Here is a 15,497-nt window from a genome sequence, read left to right as displayed (position 1 = left end):
CAGTGACCTAATCCAGCTGTCTCAAATGCTTGCTACAAGTATGATTTATCTCCCATCCCTGTTGCCTATTAATAATGTTTCTAAAATTTGATTCTCCAAGAATACCATACATGTTATGGTTCCATAAGAGCTGACTGATGTCTGATACTTTATTGGAATGCAGTCTTTGTTTCAAGTTGGACAAATTAATACAAATTGCTATTGCAGTAATCAGGCGATGCATTTCGCATCTGTTCTTGTACTCCTCGGCAATGTTTACGGAATACAGATTGTTAGAGGAACTGTGATTAATGTATTAAAGACCCCCCACCACCCCACCATCCTTCATTTGTCCTGTTAGCCCCAAGGTTGTTTCAGCTACATGACATTGACAATGTATCAGACAATATTCAATGGCATGACTTGTATAAATGCAGTGACTGTCACTCAAAAATGCACCAATATTACTTTTTTTTTTGGTGTTGATTCAGAGTCCAGTATTGCCAGGTCACAGAGCAACACTTCTTGGAATAATCACATGGATTTTTAGAATGCATTGAACAGTTAAACTAAGAACTGGCTCATGGCTCACCAGAAAGACACACCCCTTTCAGTGTAATATTTTGATAGGATTGTGTAGATTGTTAAGGTATGTTGAGTTTGGGTGCAGTGCCCAAGAGGCAAGTATTATACTGTGAGTAGACATAATTCACATTTGAACTATTACTGCTGGGAATTGTGTTTTTGAAGAAAAAGTAGGAATTGAGTAAATGTTTACATTGTGTCGAAAAGATAGATGTGTCTCGGCTAAAGATGATTCTGAAATTCATTACAGGTGCAACTGAGATAGGTAGGTGCTAACGTGATTCCTCTTGTCGTGTTCTTCAAAGTTTCCTCTACAATTTTAGATGGTTATTTGCTGAATATAGCAATTTTTCTTTGTTTGTTTGTTTTGCATCTTCTGACTGCAGGTGGAGAGGAAGGACAGAAGCGGAAAAAAAATAAACCGGAAGCCTTTCCTACAGCTGAGGATATATTTGTGAAATTTCAGCATCTTTCACATTTTGATCAACATCAAGTTACCTCTCAGGTAAAAGGCAAGATGCCATTAAATTGCTAAACTGTGCAGTAGGAATCCAAGATAACAAAGTGTGGAGCTGGATGAACACAGCAGGCCAAGCAGCATCTCAGGAGCACAAAAGCTGATGTTTCGGGCCTAGACCCTTCTTCAGAGAGGGGGATGGGGAGAGGGAACTGGAATAAATAGGGAGAGAGGGGGAGGCGGACCGAAGATGGAGAGAAAACAAGATAGGTAGAGAGGAGAGTATAGGTGGGGAGGTAGGGAGGGGATAGGTCAGTCCAGGGAAGATGGACAGGTCAAGGAGGCGGGATGAGGTGGTAGGTAGGAAATGGAGGTGCAGCTTGAGGTGAGAGGAAGGGATAGATGAGAGGAAGAACAGGTTAGGGAAGCAGAGACAGGCTGGGCTGGTTTTGGGATGCACTGGGGGTAGGGGATGAGCTGGGCTGGTTTTATGATGCAGTAGGGGAAGGGGAGATTTTGAAGCTAGTGAAGTTCACGTTGTTACCATTGGGCTGCAGGGTTCCCAAGCGGAATATGAGTTGCTGTTTCTGCAACCTTTGGGTGGCATCATTGTGGCACTGCAGGAGGCCTATGATGGACATGTCGTCTGAGGAATGGGAGGGGGAGTTGAAATGGTTTGTGACTGGGAGGTGCAGTTGTTTGTTGCGAACCGAGCGGAGGTGTTCTGCAAAGTTTTCACCAAGTCTCCGCTTGGTTTCCCCAATGTAGAGGAAGCCACACCGGGTGCAATGGATGCAATATACCACATTAGCAGATGTGCAGGTGAACATCTGTTTGATATGGAAGGTCATCCTGGGGCCTGGGATCGGGGTGAGGGAGGAGCTATGGGGTCAAGTGTAGCACTTCCTGCAGTTGCAGGGGAAGGTGCCGGGTGTGGTGGGGTTGGAGGGCAGTGTGGAGCGGACAAGGGAGTCGCGGAGAGAGTGGTCTCTCCGGAAGGCAGACAAGGGTGGGGATGGAAAAATGGCTTGGGTGGTGGGGTCGGATTGTAGATGGCGGAAGTGTCGGTAGATGATACGTTGTATCCGGAGGTTGGTGGGGTGGTATGTGAGGACGAGGGGGATCCTCTGGGGGCGGTTGTGGCAGGGGCGGGGTGTGAGGGATGTGTTGCGGGAGATGTGGTCAAGGGTGTTCTCGACCAGCGCGGGGTAGTGGGGGGGGGGGGGGCGGGAGGAGAAGAGGGGTGGGGGTGGGGTATGGTGGAGTTGTGGTCCTGGAAGAACGTGGGCATCTGGGATGTGGAATGCCTCATCCTGGGAGCAGATGCGGCGGAGGTGGAGGAATTGGGAATAGGGGATGGAATTTTTGCAGGAGGGTGGGTGGGAGGAGGAGGTGTATTCTAGGTAGCTGTGGGAGTCAGTGGGCTTGAAATGGACATCAGTTTCTAGCTGGTTACCTGAGGTGGAGACTGAGTTCCAGGAAGGTGAGGGATGTGTTGGAGATGGTCCAGGTAAACTTGAGATTGGGGTGGAAGGTGTTGGTGAAGTGGATGAACTGTTCGACCTCCTCTGGGGAGCAAGAGGCGGCGCCGATACAGTCATCAATGTAACGGAGGAAGAGGTGGGGTTTGGGGCCTGTGTAGGTGCAGAAGAGGGACTGTTTCACGTAACCAACAAAGAGGCAGGCATAGCTTGGGTCCATGCGGGTACCCATGGCCACCCCCTTTGTCTGTAGGAAGTGGGAGGAATTGAAAGAGAAGTTGTTGAGGGTGAGGATGAGTTCGGCTAGACGGATGAGGGTATTGGTGGAGATGGATTGGTCTTCCCCTACTGCATCCCAAAACCAGCCCAGCTCATCCCCTACCCCCAGTGCATCCCAAAACCAGCCCAGCCTGTCTCTGCTTCCCTAACCTGTTCTTCCTCTCACCCATCCCTTCCTTCCACCTCAAGCTGCACCTCCATTTCCTACCTACTACCTCATCCCGCCTCCTTGACCTGTCCATCTTCCCTGGACTGACCTATCCCCTCCCTACCTCCCCACCTATACTCTCTGATGAAGGGTCTAGGCCCGAAACGTCAGCTTTTGTGCTCCTGAGATGCTGCTTGGCCTGCTGTGTTCATCCAGCTCCACTCTTTATTATCCTGGATTCTCCAGCATCTGCAGTTCCCATTGTCAGTATGCAGTAGGAATCGCCAGTTTCCATATTGTTGTATATACTTTAATGAATGCAATTAAAAATGATGTAAATTTGAAGGAAATGCAGTATGTTTGTTTGGGCAGGCTCCATGGTACAACCACTATTTGACTTGCCTCATCCTTCTCTGTTCAGCCTTGGTGGTATTGATTGTAGGTCTTAACGTTTTTTAACGGTATTGCTTATCAAAAACATAATCTGTTCGCAATGTAATTGAAAACAATTTAAAATTAAAAAGCAGTTTGAATATCTGATAACTCTGCAGGTTTTGTGTGCATTCCTCCACACTGATTTGGCTGTTCCTACTTATTAAGGAAATAAGATCAGTGCAAAAGTAAGTTTGATCTCTTCAAAATATGAGTAATTGAGTGTTTACCTTCTCTCCTTTGTTATGACAGGTGTCACGGAATGTACTGGAACAGATCACTAGTTTTGCCTTAGGAATGTCCTATCATCTGCCTCTTGTTCAGCATATTCAGTTCATCTTTGATCTGATGGAGTATTCCCTCAATATCAGTGGACTTATAGATTTTGCTATTCAGGTAATTTTGGTATTAATCTGTTTTGTCTCAACTTGCTTTACTTAACGCCTCAGCATACATAATGGCAATTTGAACTTGTGTTGTTTCCATGATGGTGAGCTAGAATTTTAATTGTACCTAATTGTTAAAATTTAGTGTGGTTATAATATAGGCAAAGTAGCACTCCAGACTTTTGCTATTAACTTGTTTACATTATATAATGGACTGCTTCATGTCTCTGGATTTTGATGTTCTAACTTAAGGCCAAGATTAGATGGTGAACACCAGAAGGCATTTCTTTTTATAGTGAAGAATATTGCAACTGAACCTAATCATGGCTTCAACTGAACTCCAGGCATGTGTCCCTCAGCCTGATAACTTCTTTGAATAGCAATCAGGAGTAGGCAGTGTGCCTGATTTTCTCAGACCCTGCTCAAGAGTACCTGAGGTCAATTGAAATGCATTTGTTGCTGCAGACTAGGGAGGGATCCTGGGACTTTCTGGTTTGAACATTTCAATACCAACTTCCCCAACAACTCAGTTTGTAAATAGCTATAATCTTGTAAACTGAAAGCACTGATGCATTTTCAAAACAAATGTTTATTTCGCTCTAAAGGAACATGGTATGTTATTCACTATTGAGTAATTTGATCTGCTGAGATGGGCTGTACTGATCAGCTTTCATATGTAGGGCTGTATTTTTATTCATCCTCTTGAGAAGGTAATGGTGAGCTAGATTTTTAATGGAATTGGGTGATTTATTAGGCTAATTCAGAAGGCAGTTAAGAGTCAACAATTTTGCCATGGCACTGGAGTCACATATATACCAGACTCAGTATGACACATTGCCTCTTCATTAAGGAATTAGTGAGTTAGAAACAATAATTAAATAGTTTCATGGACATCAGTGCTGATTTTATCTTTTTATTCCAGATTTATCAAAATTAAATTTAAATGCCTCCGTTGCCGTGGTGGTGGCTTTTGAACTAATTTCTCTGAATTGTTAGCCAAGTAACACCCAGTACAGTACCATATATATGCCTAATTGTTTAACTTGTTTTCAGAAAGCTGTTAGTTTCTGCAGTCTGTACACCCTAGCAATTAGTTGAGACATTAGTGACTTAATATTCCCTCAGTACTTCTTTCACCTTTACTTGTGGGAAGTGGACTGCAGCAGTTTGAGATGACTCTTATTTGGTACGGATCAAAGAGTAATAGAAGGCTGAACAGTTGGCTGGAGGGCTGGTTTGCAATGCAGGGTGATGCTAACACCATGCGCTTGCCACTGGTTAAGGTTATCGTGAAGAATTTTCCTTTTCAGCTGGCCCCTTGCCTGAAATATGGTGACCCTCACCTTAAACCATTGCCAGTTGTCTGCTTGATCTTTGAGTCAGCTTTCCCAAAAAGAGATTTAAGGTTGTAAAAGCTAATGTAGTTTTTGAAGTCGAGTTTATTACAGTCCTTCAATTTCATCTACATGCATTATTCTTTAAATGTATTGTATTGCTTTGGTTTTTAGTTCTGAGGTCCTTTCATGTAAAAGTTGGTTGGAAATTATGCTTATTGCATCTGTTTTTTCCCTGCAGTTGCTGAATGAATTGAGTGTGGTGGAAGCAGAGTTACTTCTGAAGTCATCCAGTCTGGTTGGCAGCTACACAACGGGTTTGTGTCTCTGCATTGTGGCAGTCCTGCGACGTTATCACTCCTGCCTTATCCTCAACTCTGATCAGACAGCACAAGTATTTGAAGGGTGAGACTTCGACATACTACTTTTTGCGTAGATTTATGTTATAAAGATGGACGTGCATCACCCCCAGTCGAAGAAATCCAAGGTGCCACATGCAGGCTTGTATTTCCCTTCTAGATGCAGTTGTTTGCTCCTCATATTTGTCCAAACATGGCTTTACATGAATATTATTGACAAATTTAATGCCGATTGAAAATGACAAAAAACTGATTTATGTAGTGTAGACTACAAAATGTCTAGAAGTACTTTATAGCCAATCAAGTGCATTTTTGCAGTGTTGGCACTGTGTAGGAAGCATAACATTTTGAATTGAGCCAGCTGTGACAATGATTGTTTGTTGTGAAGTTTTTAGAGGAATAAAGATAACCAGAAAACTGGGGATAACTTCCTTGTTGTCCATCAAAGTAGTGCTGTGGGATCTTTTACAGCTCCTAAGTGAATATTTGGGGCTGTCCAAAAGACTGCTTCCCCTCGAGAATTCAGTTGGTACTGAAGTGCCAGCCTTGATTTTTAAGCTTAAACTTCAGTGTGGCTTTTGAAGCCTGATATTTCACGCAGGGTTGTTACCAAATAAATTTTAGTGGGCTCAGTCGGGTTGATCAACTTCATCAGAAAAGCAACCACAGCTCAACATTTGAGCATTTTGTTTTTATTATTATGTAATGCAGTATTTCTGTGTGAACGTGATCCTTGAATGTTGTAAGGAGTTTGAACAAAAATGAATTTGGTGGCTGTTATGCATTTGAATCTTGTTATTGGGACTCTTTTTTTTAAGTACGTTGACTTGAAATACTTCACAAGCAGCTGTGTCATTGGAGGGCATCAAGGAATAAGATAAGCGAAGTGCTAAAATAAAACAAAGAACTGCAGATGATGGAAATCTGAAACAAAATCAGAAACTGCTGAAGATATGTAACAGATCTTGCAGCATCTGTGGTGAGAAAGCAGAGTTAATGTTTTGGATCCAGTGATCGTTCTTCAGAGCTGATTGAAGCTGGGTAAAAGTAGTACACATGCTTAAGACTTTTGGGGTGGAGGGAGAAGCAGCTCTTCTTTCTTCCTGGCTTGCTGTTATTTATCCCTTAGTCTGCCTGACTATCTGTTTCTTCCTTTTGGCTCTGTCTCCACCTGTCTTATTCCTTTACTGAACCCTCTACTGCCCAGGTCACTGGACCTGAAGCTTTAGCTCTGCTTTCTCTCCGCAGAAACAGCCAGATACACTGAGTTTCTCCAGCAATGTCTATATTTGTAAATAAAGTACTTTTTTTAAAAGCTGTTTTGTACCAGGTTTTTGTTATTTTACAGCAAATTAAATCAAAACAAACAGCAGCAGCCCATAAGAAAAAGCCCGGAAATATGAAAGCCTCCCATTTATGTGAGGGTAGAGTGCTATCAGGTTGTGTCTAAATACTTGGATGTTTGTATCCAAGCAATGGCCATGTCAGTTTTGAACTAAAACAATGTGTACAGTGTTGCACTGAATGTGTTATAAATTGGCAGCATTCTTACTGAGGGATTCAAAAATCGATTCCGTGTGATTCTTGGAAAAATGCTGTGACTAGCTCTTTAAATGAATGAAAAGAAAATATAAACTGATATATGATGCTGTTGATAATGTTCCATCTGAAACCTTGTTAAATTAAAAATTCTTTGAGTAACCTCTCTTTCCTTTTCAGTTTATGTGGCGTGGTAAAGCATGGTGTTAACCCAGCAGACTGCTCCTCTGCCGAGCGTTGTATCCTTGCCTACCTCTATGATCTGTACACCTCCTGCAGTCATTTAAAGAGCAAGTTTGGAGAACTGTTTGGGTAAGAATTGGAGAAATGTTTGAGAGCTAATATGCAAAGCTTTAGGTAGACAACTTTTTGCAATCAGTTGATTGACAAGCTGGCAGAGGAGCTAATGAGGAGATAGATTGAACTTAGTCCGCTATAAATGATAGGTATTTTAGAAATTTAGTTTTTGAATATTTACAGAATTTGTTACTTCTCGCTTATGCATATTTGAAATCTAGAGACACTAAAAAAATGGACAAGAATGAGCCGTAAATTGCCATTTGGACCAAGATGTTTGTCCTTCTACAAACCAAATATATGGACTGTATTCAACATGTATAGTCACTAATCATGGGTCCTCGACCATGTTTCCCACATTTCCTGCAACTCATCCCTCATACCCCATCCCCGCAATAACAACCAAAAGAGAATTCCCCCTAGTCCTCACATACCACCCCACCAACCTCCGGATCCAACGCACTATCCTCCGACACTTCTGCCATCTGCAATCTGACCCCACCATCAAAGACATTTTTCTCTCCCCACCCTTGTCTGCTTTCTGGAGGGACCACTGTCTCAGTGACTCCCTTGTCTGCGCCACACTCCTCTCCAGCTCCACCACACCCGTCACTTTTCCCTGCAACCACAGGAAGTACTACACCTGCCCCCACGCCTCCCCACTCTCCCCCATGCCAGGCCCCAAGAACACTTTCCACATCAAGCAGAGGTTCATTTGCACATCTGCCAATGTGGTATACTGCATCCACTGGACCCGTTGTGGCCTCTTCTACATCGGGAAAGTCAAGCGGAGGCTTGGGGACAACTTTGCAGAAAACCTGTACTCTGTTCGCAATAAACAACTGCACATCCCAGTCGAGAACCATTTCAAATCCCCTTCCCATTCCTTAGATGACATGTCCATCCTGGGCCTCCTGCAGTGCCACAACGATGCCAACTGAAGGTTGCAGGAACAGCAACTCTCATTCTGCTTGGGAACCCTGCAGCCCAATGGTATCAATGTGGATTTTCACAAGCTTCAAAATCTCCCCTCCCCCCACCGCATCCCAAAACCAGCCCAGCTCGTCCCTGCCTCCTTAACCTGTTCTTCCTCTCACTTATCCCCTCATCCCACCTCAATCCGCATCCCCATTTCCTACCTACTAACCTCATTCCGCCTCCTTGACTTGTCCGTCCTCCCTGGACTGACCTATCTCCTCCCTACCTCCCTACCAACACTCACCTTTCCTGGCTCCATTCCTGCCTCTCTAACTTGCCTGTTTCCTCTCCACCTACTTTCTCCTCCATCCATCTTCGATCCGCCTCCCCCGCGCTCGCTTTTTATTTCAGAACACTCTTCTCCTCCCCCCGTTTCTGATGAAGGGTCTAGGCCCGAAACGTCAACTTTCCAGCTCCTCAGATTCTGCTTGAGCCTGCTGTGTTCATCCAGCTCCACACCTTGTTAACTTGGAATCTCCATCATCTGCAGTTCCTATTATTACTGATGAGTACTTCATAGTCCCTGAAAGAATGTCAAAACATTCATCCATCCTTGCATGGTCAATACTCGATGTTAGCTGAGTGCTCTTTTCCACCTTCATCCTCCTCGCTGCTTCAGTCGACCAGGAAATATAATATTTAAAACATAGCAACATGAGGACAATATTTAGCTCTGAAAGCGTATTTTGCTATTCAGTGATGTTCTGACAAATTTGTGACCCAACTCCACATCCTTTGATAACAAAGTGTGGGGCTGGATGAACACAGCAGGCCAAGCAGCATCTTAGGAGCAGAAAAGCTGATGTTTCGGGCCTCGACCCTTCATCAGAAAAGGGGGATGGGGAGAGGATTCTGAAGTAAATAGGGAGAGAGGGGGAGGCGGACTGAAGATGGATAGAGGAGAGGAGAGTATGAGTGGGGAGGCAGGGAGGGAATAGGTCAGTCCAGGGAGGACAGATAGGCCAAGGGGGCGGGAAGAGGTTAGTAGGTAGAAGATGGAGGTGCGGCTTGAGGTGGGAGGAGGGGATAGGTGAGAGGAAGAACAGATTAGGCAGGCGGGGACGAGCTGGACTGGTTTTGGAATGCAGTGGGGGGGGAAGGGGAGATTTTGAAGCTGGTGAAATCCACATTGATACCATTGGGCTGCAGGGTTCCCAAGCGGAATATGAGTTGCAGTTCCTGCAAGCTACAGGTGGCATCGTTATAGTACTGCAGGAGGCCTAGGATGGACATGTCGTCTGTGGAATGGGACGGGGAGTTGAAATGGTTTGTGACTGGGATGTGCAGTTGTTTACTGCAAACCAAGTGTAGGTGTTCTGCAGAGCGGTCCCCAAGCCACCCCCTTGGATGTGCAGGTGAACATCTGCTTGATGTGGAAGGTCTTTTTGGGGCTGGGATGGGGGTGAGGGAGGAGGTGTGGGGGCAGGTGTAGCACTTCGTGCAGTTGCAGGGTAAAGTGCCGGTGTGGTGGGATTGGAAAGGAGTGGCGAGCAGACAAGTGAGTTGCAGAGAGAGTGGTCTCTGGAAGGCAGACAAGGGTGGGGTTGGAAAAATGTCTTTGGTGGTGGGGTCGGATTGTAGATGGCGGAAGTGTCGGAGGATGATGCGTTATATCCGGAGGTTGATGGGGTGGTATGAGAGGACTCGGGGGATTCTCTTTTGGCGGTTATTACAGGGTCGGGGTGTGAGGGATGAGGTGCAGGAAATGCTGGAGACATGCCGGGGGGAGGTTGCGGTCCTTGAAGAACAAGGACATCTGGGATGTGCGGGAGTGGCATGCCTCATCCTGGGAGCAGATACAGCAGAGGCGAAGGAATTGGGAATAGGGGATGGAATTTTTGCAGGAAGGTGGGTGGCGGGAGCTGTATTCCAGGTAGCTGTGGGAGTCGGTGGGCTTGAAATGGACATCTGTTTGTAGGTGGTTGCCTGGGATGGAGACAGAAAGGCCCAGGAAGGTGAGGGATGTGTTGGAGATGGTCCAGGTGAACGTAACATTGGGGTGGAAGGTGTTGGTGAAATGGATGAACTGTTGGAGCTCCTCGTGGGAGCATGAGGTGGTGCCGATACAGTCATCAATGTAATGGAGGAAGAGGTGGGTTTTAGGGCCAGTGTAGGTGCGAAAGAGGGACTGTGCCACATAACCTACAAAGAGGCAGGCATAGCTTGGGCCCATGCGGGTACCCATGGCCACCCACTTCGTCTGTCGGAAGTGGGAGGAATCGAAACAGAAGTGGTTGAGGGTGAGGACAAGTTTGGCTCGGCGGATGAGGGTGTAGGTGGAGGGGGACTGGTCGGGTCAGGAAGAAGTGAGGGCCTGTCGGCCATCTGCATGGGGAATGCAGGTGTATACGGACTGGATGCTCATAGTGAAAATGAGGTGTTGGGGACCGGGGAATTGGAAGTTCTGGAGGAGGTGGCGGGTGTGGTGATGTCACGGATGTAGGTAGGGAGTTCCTGGGCCATGGTGAAGAAAATGGAGTCCAGATAAGTGGAGACGAGTTTGGTGGGGCAGGAGCAGGCAGAGACAATAGTTCGACCAGGGCAGGTGGGTCCCCCTTCTCCCTATTTATTTCGGAATCCCCTCTCCATCACCCTTTTCTGATGAAGGGTCTAGGCCTGAAACATCAGCTTTTGTACTCCTGAGATGCTCTTGGCTTGCTGTGTTCATCCAGCTCCACACTTTGTTATCTGTATTCTCCAGCATCTGCAGTTCCCATTATCTCTCTCCATATCCTTTTTGATGTTTTTGATTAATAGAAAAAACTGTCAAATTAAGTTTTAAAATTAACGAGATTCTAACATCAGTTTCTGTTTGTGGGAGAGAGATCCAATCTTCTATCTAGTTTGCCTCTCATTTTTTGACCATAGCCCATAATCCTATACTTCCCCAATTAGTAGAAATAGTTCCTCTTAACTTAGTCCATCAATTCAGCTTAGTTTCCTGAAAATGTCCTGGACTTTCTAAATTCCAACCTTTGTTCTTGTAATAACTTCTAGTCATTCTGGTCCTTCTGTGCTGAATTCACTACCAGCTCAACATATCCAGCCTTGTGTCGAATACTGAGAACAGCCATTAGGACTTCTGGTTAATTCTGACTAAGTCTTTGCCTGGCTGAAGTGTGACTTCTGACTTCTTGTATTTTATTCCTCAAGATGTAAAGCCATGTATTTTATTAATCTGTTTAGTTATTTTCTGTGTCTGTTTGACATTTTAATGACTTGTATACCTGGCTCTTCATTTCATTGGACCATCCACTGTTTTGGTACACCACCATTTACAAAGTCCCCAGTTCTACTTTTAGGTCTGCATTGGATAACCTCACATTAGCATAGTTTGAAATCCATTTGCAAAATTTTGCCTGTTCGTTTACTCTTTTGCTGTCTCTTTGTAAACCTATGCATTCACTTGAATTGCTTTCAATGCCATCTATTTTTGTCATTGGCAAATTTGAACATGTCTTTTGTGATTCTAACAACAAAGTCTTTTAATAATTAGAGAAAATAATTGAAATCGCAATACAAATCACGTCCATTATGTGAACCCTTTGCATCCTGCCGTTCAGCCAATTATGTTTTTCTAGTCAATCTGTTGAGAAATGTTATCATATACCTTCAGAGCACTTGGGACTTGAACATGACCCTGCAGTCCAGAAGCATGGACATTACCACTACCATTAGAGCCATAACTAAGTCATTAATTTTCCTTAAAGTCCATTAATGTCAGCTGTAGGTAGTAGTCACGTATGTGATACTTTATCAAATGCCATCTTAAAGTCCATGTATAAAACATGCATTGTCATTCCCTAGCCACTATTTTGTTTCGGTTTCATAAAATTCAGTTTGTTTTATTAGACATTGTCAACTCTTAACAAATCCATGCTGGTTTTCCCTGATTAGTAGAAAAAAATTTAGCATTCAGACATCTTTCTCTAGGAATTTCCCTACTTCACATGTTAGGTTAACTGGTCTGTAATTCACTGCTTTCCCTCTGTCATTCTGAGGGGAGGATTCCCAAGTTGAGAGAATTTTGAAAGAATTCTTGGAATAAATTGTTCACAGAACATGGATGTCATGCTGGCTAGGTCCGCATTTATTGCCCAGCACTAATTAGACTAGAACTGTTTGGATTGTTAAGGCATTTCAAAGGGCAGTTAAATGTCAATTGCATTGCTATGGGTCTGGAACCTCATGTGGGTCAGATTAGGTAAAGACATTGGATTTCCTTCTTTAAAGAGCCTTCGTGAGCCAGATAGGTTTCAGGACAATTGGCAGTTTTTTTAGATGATTGAAATTAGACTAAATTTTAATTCCAAATTGTTTTATTGATTTCAAATGTCGTCATTTGCTGTTGTGGACTCAAACCCATATACCCAGAACATTAGACCAGATGGTTTTCATTGCAGGGTTTTAAACAAAGAACTTTGTACATTAGAGCTTGGGGATCTGGATTAGTTAAGTAACAGTACCAATATGCCACTGCCTCCTGCATTATAATTGAAACATCTGTAATGTTTTAGGCTATGTTTTTTAAAACCCTGTGATCAAACTGTCTTATTTTGGGAACTTGTCACTCTTTGTAGTGACTTTCATTTCTCCATTATTGTTATCATGCTTCTCAACAAAACTGACATAAGAAGCAACCCTGAGTAATGAACTTCCTTGCAATGTCTGTGATGCTGGCCGGTTCCAGGTTAGTGATGGGAAAATGCATGGAATAATTTCAAGTCAAAATCCGAAGAATTTGAGAAGGGCTATTTCAATGGGATAAGGATAGATCTGTTACAGGTAAATTAAAATGCAGTGTTGGTAGGCAAAACTGGTATGGAATAATGAGCCTTTAAAATGGAGGTGGTTCAGGTACATTAAGGTTAATCCCTATGAAGAAAGAGGTAGGACAAGTAAAACTAGAGCTCCTTATATGACAAAATAATTAAAGGACAAGATAAAGCAGAAAAGGTGTGCATGTGACAGATGTCGGAATATTAATTCAAGAGGAAATAAGAAAATGCTGACAAAATTCAGATGGGAATTGGAAAAGAAAATACGGGAAGAGACTTGCAGTCAGTGTAAAAGCAAATCCAAATGTCCTCCCAACCATATGCAAGTAGTAAAGCTTAACAAGAGGTGAGGTGAACTGATCAGGGACCAAAAAAGATTTTCACACGGATGCTGAGCTAACTAATGAGTTCCTCAGCATCTGTCTGTGCCAAGGGAATAGATGCTATTGAAATCATATCGAATGAGAGGAGGTTCTTTCAGTGCTGGAGAAATTAAAAGTAGATTAGGGAGGCCTTAGAAAGGCTGGTATATTTGACGTTGATAAGTCATCAGGATAATGGAACGCATCTGGAATTGCTGATGTAAGTAAAGTTGGAAATTACATTATATCTGACTATAATCTTTCACTTTTTCTCAGCTACACGAGTAATAGCACATAATTGGACAATTCTAAATGTGCACCCTTTTTCAAAAAACAAAGTTATGATAAATCCAGCAACTACAGCTTAGTCAATTTAAGCTCAAATGTTGAGATAAAATTACCAGTAAAATTGCATAAGCATGGATTAATAAAAGAAAAACCACACTGATTTATTAATGGTGAATCGTGCTTAACTATTTTTGTGCTCATTGATGAACTAACAGGTGGAAATAATATGTTAGATGTGGTGTGCTTGGATTTTTCAGAAGTAATTTGATATTGCCACATAATAGCCTTGCCAGGAAAGTTGAAAGATAAGAATAATAGAAACAATAGCAACATAGAAACTGAGTGATAGGGAACTGAATACTGGTTAAAGATTTTTGTTTGGATTTAAAGAAAAGTTGGGACTTCTATCCACTGGACCATAAGAGGTTGAGAGGTGATCTTATAGAGGTTTATAAAATCATGATGGGTGTAGATAGGGTTAATGGTAGGTGTCATTTTCCCTACCATGGGGCTTTCAAGACAAGAGCCATATTTCTAAATTGAGAGGACAGAGTGTGGAATGCACTTTGTGAGAAGTAGTGGATGTGGGCATGGCTACAGTGTTTAAAAGGCACTTTGATATAAGTACATGCGTAGGAAACGTTTGGAGGGATGGGTTAGCAACAGGCAGGTGGGACTAGTTTTGTTTTGGATTATGTTTGGTATGGACTGTTTGGACTGAAGGGTGTGTTTATGCGCTGTATGACTCTTTGATGGAAGTATACAGTGGGGTTCCTTGGAGATCAGAACAAGAACCGCTGCTTTTCTTGATCTGCATAAATGTTCTAGACTTGAGTGTGCTTGGCACAATTTCAAAATTTGTAGATGAGTCAAAACCTGGAGGTATTGTCAACTGTGAGGAAGATCATGGTAGACTTCAATAAGACATAGGCTAGTTGAATGGGTGGGTAGTCGAGATATAAATTTAGTGCAGGAAGTCAAACATTTTGGTAGGAAGAATAAGGAGAGGCAATATAAACCAAATGGTGCTACTCTTAAAAGGGTTCAAGAGCACAGGCACCTTTTTGTTATATATGCACAGATCTTTGAAACTGGCAGGGGAGCTTGTTAGAATTGTTAAGAATACATAAGGTCCAAGGCTTTATAAATAGTCAAAGAAAGGAAAATAGAGGAAGTTATGATGAACCTTAATAAAAATGTGAGTTTACGATCAACATAATGTTGAAAATTGGAGCAGTGCAGCTCATTGAACCTGCTGCAATATTCAACTAGATCATGACTGGCCTCAACTTTGTTTTAATATCTTGAAATATGTCATCTCTGCCTTGAATGTATTTTAGGACTATGTCTCCCACAGTCCTCTGGGATAGAGAGTTCCAAATCTTCACCAACCTTTCAGTGAAGGAATTCCTTCTCTCGGACTTGCGTGATTTACTTCCTATTCTGAAACTCTGTTCCCTGGTTTTATACCATGTCTTCCAAACAATTTCCAACTATGACCACATTTTGACACTTGAAAATCATGGCAACCTCTTGGTAAACAGTGTGATACGGGGACAGGAGGGGACCACTCATTAGAGCAGGTTGAAGGGGTTGGTACATTAGGGCTTGTGACCCCAAAATTTCACCTTTCAACCACACTTGGGGTCCCTACATGGAGAATCCTTGTTCTAGAAAGACCAGTCACTGGAAACATCCTTCTTCCATTTGGTTAGATGACTGAGAATTTTATGTATTCCAATGTGATCACCTCTCATTCTTCCAAACCTAGAGAATATAGGCCAAATCTCCTAATGCCTCCTCATTAATCCCTGG

At 43.2% G+C, this 15,497-nt stretch overlaps 1 protein-coding gene across 2 annotated transcripts in view; it reads left to right on the top strand.

Annotated features, from left to right (window-relative positions):
* The window catches only part of med12 (mediator complex subunit 12), a 173,691-nt gene that overhangs the window by 80,362 nt on the left and 77,832 nt on the right, over nt 1-15,497 (top strand). For both annotated transcript variants that reach the window (XM_048544257.2, XM_048544255.2), the window contains exons 17-20: nt 951-1,069; nt 3,614-3,757; nt 5,323-5,486; nt 7,160-7,291. In XM_048544257.2, the coding sequence (XP_048400214.1) occupies nt 951-1,069; nt 3,614-3,757; nt 5,323-5,486; nt 7,160-7,291 (559 nt within the window). The remainder of the gene's footprint in view (nt 1-950; nt 1,070-3,613; nt 3,758-5,322; nt 5,487-7,159; nt 7,292-15,497) is intronic.

The sequence above is a fragment of the Stegostoma tigrinum genome, chromosome 15 (genome assembly GCF_030684315.1).
Source record: "Stegostoma tigrinum isolate sSteTig4 chromosome 15, sSteTig4.hap1, whole genome shotgun sequence".
NCBI lineage: Eukaryota > Metazoa > Chordata > Chondrichthyes > Orectolobiformes > Stegostomatidae > Stegostoma > Stegostoma tigrinum.
This window is presented reverse-complemented; position numbering and strand designations above follow the sequence as displayed.